Below are 15,667 nucleotides of genomic sequence, written 5' to 3'. Positions count from 1 at the left end.
GCTGGCACAAGGGACCGGGGAAGGTTGGCTGGCCGTGGGAGCGCACTGACCACCGGGAGGCAGCTCCTGCATTGAGCGTGTGCCCCCAGGTGGTCAGTGCATGTCATAGTACGGTCATTTGGTCGTAATGGCCACTTAGGCTTTTACATATATACTAGAGGCCTGATGCACGAAATTCATGCAAGGGGCTCGGCCCTCGCAGCTAGGGCAGCTTGCTCAGTCCTCGAAGCTGCGGTGGCTTGCCTTGGCCCTCGCAGCCCCAGCTTCATCCAGAAGGTCATTCTGCTGTCTGGTCTAATTAGCATATTAGGCTTTTATTATTATAGATTATTATTATAGACTAGAGGCCCAGTGCACGGATTTGTGCACTGGTGGGGTCCCTCAGCCTGGCCTGTGCCCTCTCACAATCTGAGACCCCTCGGGGGATGTAAGACTGCCAGTTTTGGCCTGATCTCTGCAGGCTAGGCCGAGGGACCCCGCCGGTGCACAAATCTGTGCACTGAGCCTCTAATATGCATATAAGATCTTTGGTTAATCTCTTCCTGCTCTCCTCCCACCTCCCTTCCCTCTGAGTATCATCAGTCTGTTCCACCTTTCCATGCCTCTGTGTTGAGCGTAGGCCCCCTGGTGGTCATTATGCGTCATAGCTACTGGTTGGACAGTCGCTTAGGCTTTTATATAGATAGATAGATATGTCTTCATGTGGTGCTCAATTGTTTGGTCAAACATCAGTCTGATGTTGCTATGAAGGTATTTTTTTAGAAGTGACTAAAATTAAATCAGTAGACTCTGAGCAAAGCAGATTATCTTACATAATGTGGGTGGGCCATATCCTATCAGTTAAAGGCCTGAAGAACAAAGACAGGTTTTCTGGGCAAAAAAGCAATTCTGCCTCAGGACAGTAATTCTTCCTTAAGAATTCGGACTCAAGATTGTAACATCAACTTTGTCTGAATTTTCAGGCTGCAGGCCTGCTCTATAAATTTTACACTTATCAGATTACACAAATGAATGAACCAATTCCTTAAATTCTCTCTATTTGTATTCATATCTGCTTCTAATGGTTTGTGTTTTTCTGGAGAAGCTTGTACAATAGTATTTTACAGATTATTAAAATGTTTCTTTTTAAAAAAATTATTTATTTATTTTGGAGAAAGAGAGAGAGAGATCAATTTGTTGTTCCATAATGTTTCTTAATGTGTATAGTTTTGTTTATCCTATAAAGACACTATTAATATGTAATACTAAACAGATAAAGCTTATTAAACAGAATTAACTTCTGAAATAAAATTTTCAAAGTTATGAAGGCAGCATCTTTTCCCAGAAGAATGAACACAAGAAAAAAACTAGTAAGATAATACATAGGTCTTTGTTCTGAATGTAGAGAATGAGCTTTAAAGTTGTAAAACTTACCATTTGCATATGGTGTTTCACACAGTGTTAGGAAATCAACAATTGAATAGTCCATTTCTAGCACTGCAGTACTTTTCCCATGCATAACTGTTAAGCAAGGTCTTCTTCCTACAGTATCATATGACAAACCTCCTGATAAAATAATAAAAGGCTCCCTGGAAATAAAATACATAGTTAGGGTTATAAATAGCATGGTAGAGTCTAATTATGTTGCTATATCATAAATGTTTACTTAGTGAAATAATCAAATCTTAAATTCCAACATTTTTATGCATCAGTTAATTGAATATTTGCATGTGGATTTTTAATTGTACTAAGTAAGACCCAGGTGGATTCCTGAAAAGTAACCTATAGTAGTAATGAACACTGATCACATTTGACTCTCAAACCTCCTTTTGGTCCATAAAATATTTTCCATTATCTTTTTATAGTATAGTTGTCAAAATTTTTTCTCTGGGTTTCTGCTAAGTCTCTTGAATGGACTTCCATTATTTCCAATCCTAATAGCCAGGCCTTTCAAGAGAGAATGTTAATGCCCTAAGGCATCCATGATACATAATTAATTAACTTACCATTGATGCATCAAGAGTGTAGTAGCTACAAATCACCCTTGAGGAAGCTGAGAAAACAGTCACTCAAATCATTTCTGCAGGGTTTAATTCTCTCCTGGAACCTTGTACAATTGGATATGGTTTGCTTTCAAACCACAGCTCCAATGCACATCATTCAACTGCCAGCTTGCCACTTCTAATCAGCCCTAAAACTCTGTCTCCCTACTAGTCATTATATTTAATGATTTTTTTACACACACTTTAAGAAACTGCACATCTAAATATGCAAAACAGGAAAAAACTGTCTTTTCATGTTTTCATCTGTGTGCATTTCTTTATCTTTGACTTGCCTATTCATGTTTTTGGCTCATGTCTTGAAGGGGATTAGTAATCCTTTTCTAATTGGTTTGTAGAGGTCTTTGCATTGTAAGGAAATTAGCACTTGCTCTGCTGAATGTGTTTTTTTTGTTGTTGGTGGTGGGGAAGTTACTTATAGTACACTAGAGGGCCAGTGCACGATATTCATGCATGAGAAAGGTCCCCAGGCCTGGCTGGCGTTCAGGACCGATCAGGGCCTTCCGGCTGCTGGCTGGGTCCTTCCTTCCCCAGCTGCTGGCTGCCGACCAGGGCCTTACTTTGTTCTGCAACACCCCCTGGTGGTCAGCACACATCATAGCAAGTGGTCAAACTCCCAGTCAGTCGAACTTCCAAGGGGACAATTTGCACATTAGCCTTTTATTATATAGGATTATATAGATGATTAAAAATGTTCTGTATATGATTATCTTAAATCTCTTAATTTATAATTTCTAGGTAGTTTCTTAATGCTTACTCTATGGCCAGTATGTCTATCTGCTTCCTCTTCACATCTAGTGCAGTATGTGATAATATGCAATAGTTATAAGAGCTGATTCTGGAACTAATGTGCCTGCATTTTTTATCTCAACTCTGGTTTACTTTCTGTATGATCTTGGACTGGATACTTAACTTCTCTGTGCCTAGCTTCTGCATTTATAAAATAGAGACAGAGTGATAAGTATCCTCAGACAATTACTGAATTAATTAGTATATGTAAAGCATTGGGATCAATGCCTGGAACACACTACGCCAGCCGTGGGCAAACTACGGCCCGCGGGCAGGATCCGGCCTGTTTGAAATGAATAAAACTAAAAAAAAAAAAAAGACCATACCCTTTTAAGTAATGATGTTTACTTTGAATTTATATTAGTTCACACAAACACTCCATCCGTGCTTTTGTTCCGGCCCTCCGGTCCAGTTTAAGAACCCATTGTGGCCCTCGAGTCAAAAAGTTTGCCCACCCCTGCACTACGCCCTTAGTAAGAATTTACCTAATGTTATTGTCATCATCCAATAATCATTATAACTCACTATCAAAGGTTCTCTTCTTGTGATATGTGGAGGGGAAAAAAATAAAATTTCTAAATTATATTTATTTTTATCTAAAACAATAAATAAAATCCACTAACATTTACTTAAGAATAGCAGTAGTACAGGTGTGTAATTTATAAGTAAATATAAATATTAGGTCAAATAACTCAATTGTTTTTTATAATTAAGCATTTTACCCATTTAAATTATATAAATGTATCATGCATATGTGTTTGTACATATTTTTTTAATTTAAACCTGTACCCCCTGTCTCTATTATCCTTCCTTGCTTTATTATTTTTTTCACAGTACTCATTGCTAAGACTAAATTATTTACTTTGCTAACTGTTTACCTCATGAAAAATGTAAGCTCCATGAGGGCAAGATGTTTTGCCTGTTTTGTTCCTTGCTGTATCCAAAATAGTGCCTCACAGGTAAATGAATGAATTAATTGACATATATGTTACCCATACCACTGTGTAGTTTACTATCATTTAGATTTTTTACCATTAACCTAATTTGGGTGATCTTATTTTTTTCAGCTAAATGACAGTAACCAGAGCTTAAAATTTTGTACTGAACAGAACTACGCCCCTTTATCTATCATTTCAGTATCTTAGCATATGTGATCATGACAACTGTGGTCAGGAAAGAATATTTAATTTTCTTCCACTTTTTATCATATATAAAACATATCTTCTCTCTTCTGTATTTTGAAATGCAGCATACAAGTGAATATAAAATACTATGAAGAAGGGTGAAGAGTCCAACAATTTAAACTTTTATACAGTGGAAAACCTGGGCAAGTTATTGCATACATAATATTTCAAGAATAATCTGATAAGTGTGTTTTTACATATAGATAACAAAAAAATAAGTACTATGAATATAAGAATCATGAATAGGGAGATGCTGAGTTAAATGTAAAAGAATACATTTTCCTTGGGGATACTGGGTAGGGATTGCCGAGTAGATGACCAGTTACTAGGCAGTTAAACTATTAACAAGGTATCAAATAACACCATAGCAGTTAGATTAAGTTTACTCTCAAAAGGCAACTAAGTGTTCAACAGCTTTGTAAACTGGTTGAACTCCTTTACTAAATTTAAGAGAAAAAAATATAAAAAACAAAAACAAAAACAGGGATGAGAAGTAGCTTGAAAGGTATACCAAGGGAACATTCTTTTTCATAATAATAAGTTTCCCCAATCCAGCAATAAATGCATATATGTACATATTTTTCTTTTTCTTGTTTTATGTGCTGTTTTTAAAAAATCATCTAAGGTTTGCAAGACAGAAATCACCTATCCTATGAATGCCAGAGGTTTTATTTATTTTTTTCATTTTAATGCCCCAAAACCTGGAGTAAATATTCATAAACTAAACATTTTATAAGAAACTAGAGGCTCAGTGCATGAAATTCGTGCATGGGAGGGGGGTTGTCCCTCAGCCCAGCCTGCACCGTCTCTAATCTGGGACCCCTCGGGGGATGTCCAACTGCCGGTTTAGGGGGATTGGGCCTAAACTGGCAGTCGGACATCCCTCTCACAATCCGGGACTGCTGGCTCCCAACCACTCGCCTGCCTGACTGCCTCTAATTGCTTCTGCCTGCCAGCCTGATCGCCCCCAACTGCGCTCCCCTGCTGGCCCAGTCACCCCCAACTGCCCTCCCCTGCAGGCCTGGTAGCCCCCAACTGCCCTCCCCTGCTGGCCCAGTCACCCCTAACTGCCCTCCCCTGCCGGCCATCTTGTGGTGGTCATCTTGTGACCACATGGGGGTGGCCATGTTGTGCGAGGATGTGACGGTCAATTTGCATATTACCGCTTTATTATATAGGTTTAGTCATAAGTAAAATAAAGTTAAATATTTTAACACTAAATAGTGGAATTATATAATTCAAAGTCTTTGTTGGCATTTGTAATTACATTAAATGTTCAGGGATCTAGATTATTTCTAGGGTGATATGTGAATTATGGAAGTGAAGAATCTATTTTCTTTTTTTAAGTGAAAGGTTAGCCTTTTTGATGTTAAAATAAAGTCTAGAGGTAATATAATTTTATTCCACTATTTTAAATATAATTTAAGTAAAAGCCCTTCATTTTTTAAGACATCCAGGTTAGAAAGTTGTTTAGTTTGGGCATTTTATAATTTTGATTGCATTTTTTAAGAGGCTAAACATTTCATATATATTCCTTCTTCTGATTAACTTCCCCAAGCTGACTTTGACAACAACTTTAGCTGAAGTTGTGTTTCTTTAAGAAGCATTTTTTATTTAAAGGACGCACTTTTACCCAAAAAGCCATTTGTATAACCAATTTGCCAAAAAGCCATGTGTATAATCCATTCACTCAACTCAGTTCCATAACACTACCCATTCATTCACTCAAATATTTTTCTTGAGCACCTCTATTCCCTGAGAACAATACTCTCATGTCTAGTCTAAACAAACAATGAATGTATTATGATAAGTGTTATGAATAAAATAAGATAGAGTCATAAGATGAATGTGAAGGAGAGGCTAGAGAGTTTACTATAAGATAAGAGTGGTCAAGAAAGGCCCCTGTAGTAATGACAGATGAGCTGGGACCAGAATAAAGAGGAGCCAGCCACTCAAAGATCTTGGGGTTGGGGGAAAAGGATGTATATTCTAGGCAGCAGGAATAACCACTACAAAGATCCCAAGTGAGAAATGAGCTTGGTGTACGGAGGAACTAAAAGGCCATTGTGCCTGCAACATAGTGAGTAAAGTAATACATAGTAATATATGACACGACGCCAAATCTTATAAACACATCCTATTTACTCTATTAGGGTCTCAAAACCCTGTCTCCTCAATTTCATCTCCACAATTACTTTAGTTCTGACCTTAATAACCTGCAGCTTATATTACAATAGCATTTGTACAAGTTATTCATTGTCTGAAATAAACTTCCCCTCATTCTGTTTGGGTAATTCCTATTTCTCCTTTAAAACTCAGTCCATCTACTACCTCTTCAGAAAAACCTTTTCTGACCCATCTACCCTGAAGGAGTTTGGTGCCTTTCCTATGTTCCTAAGCACCTTCTGTATACCTCTTTTCAGCATTTACCGTAACTAGTTGTCATTGTATATCTACACCCCCTTTGTATGAGAGCTCCTTCAGGACACAGAATGTATATTTTACCTCTGCACTCCCCATCTTAGCTAGATATCCCTAAAAGTGATGGTCGATATATATTTTAAGTACCACTAAATCTACTGCTCACTGGTAAGATAAAAGAGTTTGGTAGGCCTATCCTAACCATAACAATTCCACAAAAAAATATGCTTTTGGATATTGATGCATTGTAGTGTTAATATTCAGGCTGTTTAGGATACATGAGATTTATAAAAACAAAACAGTAATTCATATTAGTCCATTACTGTGGGTTCTTTCAAGTATCAATAAAAATAAGAGAATTTAAATATGTAACAATCAGGCATTGTTTCAAAAGAAATCTAAAATCTCAGTATTGTCAATGCCATGTGGGATTAATTTGTGATTAAATAGACTGCAAATGAGGTTTGTGTGTCACAAGTATAATTTCAAAGTTTACCTATGAGAGAACATTGCACAGTTTCAAGCTCATTTACTACAGACAAGGCCTTGCAGGATATTTGGTCCTGTCAAAAACATCCATGGAGACATCTGATCCACACCAAAACAAAAAGGTCCTTGATATGTGATCCTGTCAAAAACATCCACTTAGAAAATCCAAAATCCCTCTGGGTTCAAATAGTCTGCAATGTTTACTTACACTTTTGGCTTACAGAACTAATATATAAAAAATATTATCATGTTTTATTGGTCCAACAATTGTGTTGTGGCTATATTACCAATAATAACCCTTCTTTATGCTAAGTGAAATAAGCCAGTCAGAGAAAGACAAGTATCACATGATCTCACTCATATGTGGACTCTAATAAAAAAAAAATAAACTTATGAACAAAATAGATCTAGAGACACAGAAGCATGGAACAGACTGTGGAATCCCAGAGAGAAGTGGGGGTAGGGGGGCGGGGGGTGGAATCAGCCAAAGAACTTGTATGCATATATGCAAAACCCATGGACACAGACAATAGGGTGGTAAAGGCCTGGGGCGAGGAAGGGGGTGGGCCTGAAGGGATCGAGTGGGAGGGGGGGGGTGAGGGACATATCATAGCAGCACAATTTACCATAGCTAAGATTTGGAAACAGCCTAAGTACCCATCAGCAGATGAATGGATTAGAAAACCATGGTACATCTACACAGTGGAATACTATGCTGCTGTGAAAAAGAAGGAATGCTTACCATTTGCAACAGCATGGATGGAACTGGAGAGCATTATGCTAAGCAAAGTAAGCCAATCAGAGAAAGATAAATATTAGATGATCTCACTCACTGGTGGAATATAATGAGCAACATAAACTGATGAACAAAAATAGAACCAGAGTCATAGAAGCATCGAATAAACTGTCCAACCTATGAGGGAAGGTGGGGGTGAGGGGTTAAGAGATCAACCAAAAGACTTGTATGCATGCATATGAGCATAACCAATAGACACAGACAAGGGTGGGGGTGGGGAGGTGGAGGCCATGTGCTGGGGGTTGGGGGTGGTCGGGGAGAGGTCAATGGGGGAAAAAGGAGACTTACGTAATACATTAAACAATAAAAAAAGGGACATATGTAATACTTTCAACAATAAAGATTTAATTAAAGAAACAACAACCCTTCTTAACAAATCATGGACCAAATGTCTCAATGGACATTTTACATGGGAGCAGATATGACCAAATTTCAAGGACTTTTAAAAAATATATTTTTTATTGATTTCAGAGAGGAAGGAGGGAGGGAGGGAGGGAGGAAGGGGGGAGAGAGGGAGAGAAAGAGGGAGAGGGAGAGGGAGAGGGAGAGGGAGAGGGAGAGGGAGAGAGAGAGAGAGAGAGAGAGAGAGAGAGAGAGAGAGAAAGAAAAACATCAATAATAAGAGAGAATCACTGATGGCCTGCCTCCTGCATGCCCCCTACTGGGGATTGGTCCCACAACCGGGGCATGATCTGATAACCTGGGCATGCCCTGACCGAGAATTGAACCTTGACCTCCTGGTTCATAGGTTGATGCTCAATCACTGAGCCACACCAGCTGGGCTAGCAAGGACTTTTTAGCAATGACCTAATGTCTCCAGGGATGTTTTGGACAAAACTAAATGTCTGCTAATCCAGACAAGTTCTTACATGGATTTGATCTCTATCCTCTAGAAAGATATAATCTAAATCATACTAGATACTAACATATATTATAAGCAGCCACGTAAAGGTACTAAACAATTAGTGAATCATAACTAAGATATTCAGTGTATGTAAAGATCATAAGCAAAAGCATTTTTAGGGATGGAAAAAAAATGTAGATTAGGATGAATAATGATGAGAAATCTAGATTAGCTGAACAATCCATAAAGCTTTAAGGATGTGCCAGAGAACCAATTTAGATGATGAAGAGGCATGGCTCTAAAAGAAGAAATTGTAGGAAAGCTAAGGATAAACTTCAGTAGTAGGATGAATAAACTAGAGGTGGTATAAGAAGGGCATATTTGAATAGCCTTATGAAATAAATAACAATTTGAAAACATTTAGCTTTGAAATAAAATGTGCCCTTTTACAAATAATACACATTAAAAAAAAACTATAAGGCTTTTAATTCTATTCTAGGATTTCAGAAATGAAAGCATTGTTATCAAGTGAATATCAACCATTAACACTAATTTTGTTAAAACTCATGCATCAGTTTCTAGATAGAGGGGTAAAGACAAACATACACATAATTTCTGGTCCAGCCAAAACATCATTACTTAGTTGGATGAATGATTGCATAAAATTAAATTGGAAAGTTTCTATAAATCACTGCAGCTTTGTATGCAGATACAAAAAAAAAAAAAATTAAAACTTCAACCCCCTATTATCACAGCAGGTTGCGCCCTTTCCAGTAAGAGTAATCATTTAGGAGTTCACATTGAAGCTGTAGAATTTAAGATAATTCTAAAGCATGAGTGCTGATTTCTAAGGTTAGTGAATAAAATTAAAATCATCCCACATTGATAAGACTGGTGAAAATGTTTTATTTTATACTCAGTTATTTAAAATGTCCACAGATGTTTTTAAAAAGTAAATGTGGCAATTTGTCAAGATTCATAAAAATCTTTTATCTTAAAAATTTCACAGCTGGAAATTTCTTATAAAGAAATAAGTGAACAGAATATTTGTACTACTGTTCTACCTACACTATAAAAAGAATTTGTTCACTACTATATTTTTATTTATAATATTAAAGTACTCAGCCCTAAAAACTACTGGGAAAAAAAAAACTGGTAAAAACTAGTAATACTTTAAAAATGTAATGGAGAAAAAAATACCAAACAAACTGAATGTGCTCTAGGAATATAATCAAGTGAAAGTGGATGTGTAGCTAAAAAACAAAACAACAAAACAACAACAGCAACAAAAAAACTTAGGGAAAATGAACAAATGATAAAAATTATTTTAGAATAGTGGAATTACAGGTAATATGCTTCTCTTGTGACAATTTTATTAAATTAAATTAAACTTAAAAAAACACAAAGAAAACATCTGGATACTTCCAAAAACACTCCAGAGAATACAATATTAATGCTGGTTACACGAGATAAATTTTACATTTTTAAAATAATACATTTTTCCTCTGAAATACCATGAAAATAGTTTTCTAGTTTTAAAGATATTTCTGTATTTGTCATTACACTCTATTCAAGCACTGCTAAAATGTACTTTATTCTAAAGAACTTTCTGCTTCCCAGGCCACTCAAGAATAACTATTTAGCCCTAACCGGTTTGGCTCAGTGGATAGAGCATCGGCCTGCGGACTAAAGGGTCCCGAGTTCGATTCCGGTCAAGGGCATGTACCTTGGTTGCGGGCACATCCCCAGTAGGAGTTGTGCAAGAGGCAGCTGATCGATGTTTCTCACTCATCGATGTTTCTAACTCTTTATCCCTCTCCCTTCCTCTCTGTAAAAAAATCAATGAAATACATTTTAAAAAATAACTATTTAAATTAAGTGACTCACCTGTTCAACACGCATTTATACTAAGTGCTGCTCATTGCAGCGGAGTCCAAAAGTCTCATTTTCCATCATTTAATTCTCCCACTTCACTCCATCCTATAGCCAGCATGCTCCCCTCTATGACATTTTTCATTCTTGCATCTTCTTCCCCTACTTCAGTGTTCCATATCAGGACCCCAAAGTTATCTTAATCCTAAGATTTTTGGTTCTGTGGCCAAAAATGTTTCTAGAAGAATGTATCTGGACCATATAATCACATGACAATACCTTTGGTATTTAAAAAACAAAGTTATTTTCTCTGTTAGTACTCTATACTCATTGTAAAAATTCACTCAAAGACTTTCTCACAAAACTATTCCCTTTTCATTTCCAGTGTCTCTGATGCCAACGGCCTTTCTTTTCTGACATTAGTCATATAGAGGTCTTCCTTAAAGTAAAAACAAAAATCTTAGTCTTACTCTTCCTGTGACACATAATTGCTACTTACATCTATTGCTGAATTCACTGAATACATACATGTTTTAAACTAGTAATTTCTATTGTGAAACCACCATTTCTTTTCCTCGAATGCCCCTACATCCTGGCTTATCTTTGAAATGAGGTTAATAAGTACGCTTACAAATTAATCCTTCCTACAATATATATATCTTCTAATCTTTCTTCTATTATAATTCTAATCATCTTTCTATAGCAATGCTTAACTTACAGAGTCTCTCTAAACACTTTGGGACATGATATCCTATGATCCCCCCGCTTTTTTTTCCCTGTTCAGAATCTACTAGTCCTCCTTTCTAACTCGTTATTTTGGTATCTTTCATGATAAAATAACAGTCCTGGGAGCCTTGGCTCTAAAGGGTTCTGAACTATCATGGAATGATTCTGCATGTGCTCCTTTTTCTTACACTTAAGCCACATCACCTCCATTGTAGCAATCACCAATGGCTGAATGTACTTCGTGGGCTCAAACAAGGTTAACAAGTGAAACTTGCCAATGATCTTAAAAAAATTTTTATACCAGTATACTTAAAATATGTGATAGCAGTTTTAATTTAGCAACATGAATTAAAAACTAATATAGGGAAAAGTTTTACAATAGAGGGATCTCAGCACTTTAAACTGATAAGAAGCAGTGGACAAAACTCAGTAAATACCACATAACTTATATAGGTATTAAATGAGGTATTATTCTACTGTCAGAAGACAGAGCACTCAATCTAGCAGTCTTAGTTTTCGAGTTATGTGAATTATACCATAAAAATGTTATGTTATTTTAAGTCAAATATTATCTTACAATTAAGCAAGTGAGTAACTTATCCTAAATAGGTGTAAGGTTTAAAGAATAAGAGTGGGAGAAACTGTTCTAGTTATGAGAGAATGAAGATAATAAAGATAAATCTGGGAGAATCTTAAGAATAACTGTCTCTCAGAGAAACCAAGATGGCGGCATAGGTTAACGCCAGAGATTTCGGCCTCGAACAACCAATTCAAGGGTACACCTAAAAGACGGAACGAACATCATCCAGAACCACAGGAAGGCTGGCTGAGTGGAAATTCTACAACTAGGAGGAAAGAGAATATCATACCCAGACTCAGAGGAGGTGCAGTGCTGAAGTGAAATACTCAGGTGCGGAGTGCGCGCACGGAGCGGGCTGGTGGTGGAGGGCGCGGTTGTTGTTTTCAATCGGGAGGGAGTTTCAGACTCTGAGCTCCAGATCCGGGCAAGTCTCTAGGAACCCAGACTCAAACTGGAGAAGCGGGACTGTCTGGCTTCGGTCGGAACTCGAAGGCAGCTTTCTCTCCGAGGTTTGCAGCGGTTGCTGGGACTCTGTGAGGCAGAGCACCTAGGGACGGAACTGAGAGCAGCCATAACTGCTCACACCGCCCGCTGTGTTTGATCCAGTTCGACCCGCCCCGCCCAAGCCCTGCACAGAGCCATTTGCCAGATAGCCTCAGGCAAAGGCTAGATTAGCACCTCCCTAGAGGACAGAAGTTTTCCCACTGCAGATACAGCTGACTCTCATAGCCAGTTGGCCTGGAGGTCAAATCCCCCCAGTATTAACTACAACAATCAAGGCTTAACTACAACAAGACTGCGCACAAAGACCACTAGGGGGCGCACCAAGAAAGCATAAAAAAAAATGCGGAGACAGAGAAACAGGACAAAATTGTCAATGGAAGATATAGAGTTCAGAACCGCACTTTTAAGGTCTCTCAAGAACTGTCTAGAAGCCGCCGATAAATGTAGTGAGATCCTCAAGAAATCTAATGAGACCCTTGATATTGTGATAAAGAACCAGCTAGAAATTAAGCATACACTGACTGAAATAAAGAATATTATACAGACACCCAACAGCAGACCAGAGGAGCGCAAGAATCAAGTCAAAGATTTGAAATGCGAAGAAGCAAAAAACACCCAACTGGAAAAGCAAAATGAAAAAAGAATCCGAAAATACGAAGATAGTGTAAGGAGCCTCTGGGACAACTTCAAGCATACCAACATCAGAATTATAGGTGTGCCAGAAGAAGAGAGAGAGCAAGATATTGAAAACCTATTTGAAGAAATAATGACAGAAAACTTCCCCCACCTGGTGAAAGAAATAGACTTACAGGTCCAGGAAGCGCAGAGAACCCCAAACAAAAGGAATCCAAAGAGGACCACACCAAGACACATCATAATTAAAATGCCAAGAGCAAAAGACAAAGAGAAAATCCTAAAAGCAGCAAGAGAAAGAAACTCAGTTACCTACAAGGGAATACCCATACGACTGTCAGCTGATTTCTCAACAGAAACTTTGCAGGCCAGAAGGGAATGGCAAGAAATATTCAAAGTGATGAATACCAAGAACCTACAACCAAGATTACTTTATCCAGCAAAGCTATCATTCAGAACTGAAGGTCAGATAAAGAGCTTCACAGATAAGGAAAAGCTAAAGGAGTTCATCACCACCAAACCAGTATTATATGAAATGCTGAAAGGTATCCTTTAAGAAGAGGAAGAAGAAGAAAAAGGTAAAGATACTAATTATGAACAACAAACATGCATCTATCAACAAGTGAATCTAAGAATCAAGTGAACAAATGATCTGGTGATCATAATAGAATCAGGGACTTAGAAAGGGAATGGACTGACTATTCTTGGGGGGGAAAGGGGTGTGGGAGATTCGGAAAGAGACTGGACAAAAATCGTGCACCTATGGATGAGGACAGTGGGTGGGGAGTGAGGGCGGAGGGTGGGGCAGGAACTGGGAGGAGGGGAGTTATGGGGGGGAAAAAGAGGAACAAATGTAATAATCTGAACAATAAAGATTTAATTAAAAAAAAAGAATAACTGTCTCTGAAGACAGTGGTAAAATGAGAATTAGGTAAAGATAGAAACTTTCTAACATAGTAAAATTAATATGAAAACAGGGAAGGTTATCTCATGAGGCCTTTGAAATTTTAAGTCTATAGACTCAAAGAGGTCTACCCCCATTAGGGGCAATTATTTATAAATCTTCTTATAGAGTTTTCCTGAACAATTGCTAAGACCAAGTATCATGATCCAAGGAGATACCATAAAATCTAATCTAGACTTCATCAATTTAGAATTAAATTTGTATCCTAGAAATGATCTATGAAGCTCTCCTCTGAGTAGCTAGGGTTACTTGCATTTAATTATCCAGCCTCATAGAGGCATAAATAGGCTCTCAGTTCACAATAGTGGGAATACATGTACTGAGTATGGCTTAATTAATGTTAAAATAAAGACGTTCTGATAAACTAGGAAATTTAAAAGTGAGTCCAGTTCTCGGCAAAACTGAATGACTTGTGAATTGTTAGGACAGTTCTATCCTAGCCCACACTATCTGTGAGAATATTGTGTCCTGATTAAGAACTCCAACTCCAGAGACAGCCTGGGCTCAAATTCCAGCTCTGTAACTTCTCAGGGCAAGCTAATTTAACTTAAGCACTCTATGACTCAATATCTATATGGAGACAATAAAAGTACCCATTCCATAGTGCAGTTATGAGGATTACAAAAGACAAGCAATGCAAATCGCATAGCAGAATACCTGGCATATAGTAAGCAAATAATGGATATTCACTTCACCTACGAAAATTTTTCTTCTTGATGCTTAGAAACCAAGCCATTTAAGTAAGGGTCTTGAGTTCAAGATGTAAAATGCTATTTTTGTCTCAAGTAAGGACATGAGCATTGCTAAGACAATGCAAAAGAAAACTGCTTTTGCTTCGGAAAGCAGGCATGGTGTCCAAATGAGTTTCTCTTCTTGCTGCTATGGCTTAATCTTGAGGATTGGTGGTAAATGTAAACAGAGAGTAGGTTTCATTAAAAAGGAAGTGTAGCGTGGTTAAGAGCACAGACTTAATTAAATCTGGGCTCTTCAGCTTATGAGCTGCATGCCCCTAGACAAGTTGCTCAACCTCTCTGCTTCAATGTCCTCATCTGCTACAACAATCTTTGTACAGAAGGGTGTTCGCTTTGGGGCTTCAGAAAGTTAGGATTCTTTCATTGGAAACAAGTCCCTAGGAACAGTAGAGAAAGTTTGTAGCAAGTTTGAGAATGTTATTAAAATAGACTTAGATATTTTCAGAACCAGAATATCACAAATGTACCCTGAGCTTTAGTCTGTGTTTTTTCATATTCTTATACAGGTAATCCACCTACAGCTTTTAGCTCACATGTAAAATTAAAACTTAAGAAAAAAGTGTTTTGAGTGCGAGGGGAAAGGTGTGTAGCTGGAAAAGAGCATAGAGGGGAGAAAGATGACAGAAAAGATAAAATAAAATAAATCACCTTATCTTCTAAACCACATTCTGGCACCAGAGAGGGTAGGGGAAATACAAAAACCCCAAAAGTTTTCCTTAAAGATAAACTTAAATACATATATCATGTGTGTGTATGTGTGTGTGCATATAAAGGCTCAGCAGACTATGGCCTGTTACCTATTTCTGTATGGTCTGAAAACTAAGAATGGTTTTTACATTTTTAAATAGTTGAGAAAATACACAAATGAAAAGTATTTAATGACACATGAAAACTGTATCAAATTCAAATTTCACTGTCCGTAAATAAAGTTTTATTGGAACATAGCTGCATTTATTCATTTATGAACTGCCTATGTCTGCTATTGCACTACAATGGCAGAGTTGAATAGTTGTAACAGACACCCATATGGCCTTCAAGGCCTAAATATATATATACTCTCTGGTTCCATACAGA

The 15,667-nt window shown here is 37.5% G+C and overlaps 1 protein-coding gene across 12 annotated transcripts in view; it reads right to left on the bottom strand.

Annotated features, from left to right (window-relative positions):
* Nucleotides 1-15,667, bottom strand: part of STXBP5 (syntaxin binding protein 5) — a 165,554-nt gene that overhangs the window by 71,430 nt on the left and 78,457 nt on the right. For 11 of the 12 annotated variants that reach the window (XM_059700628.1, XM_059700623.1, XM_059700619.1 and 8 more), the window contains one exon: nt 1,414-1,568. The exons of the other annotated variant lie outside the window; for it this stretch is intronic. In XM_059700628.1, coding sequence (XP_059556611.1) covers nt 1,414-1,568 — 155 coding nt within the window. The remainder of the gene's footprint in view (nt 1-1,413; nt 1,569-15,667) is intronic. 12 annotated transcript variants of the gene reach the window in all.

This window comes from Myotis daubentonii, chromosome 6 (assembly GCF_963259705.1).
Source record: "Myotis daubentonii chromosome 6, mMyoDau2.1, whole genome shotgun sequence".
In the NCBI taxonomy this organism is placed as follows: domain Eukaryota; kingdom Metazoa; phylum Chordata; class Mammalia; order Chiroptera; family Vespertilionidae; genus Myotis; species Myotis daubentonii.
Note: the sequence above shows the minus strand (reverse complement) of the source record. Positions and strands in the feature narration are given on the sequence as shown.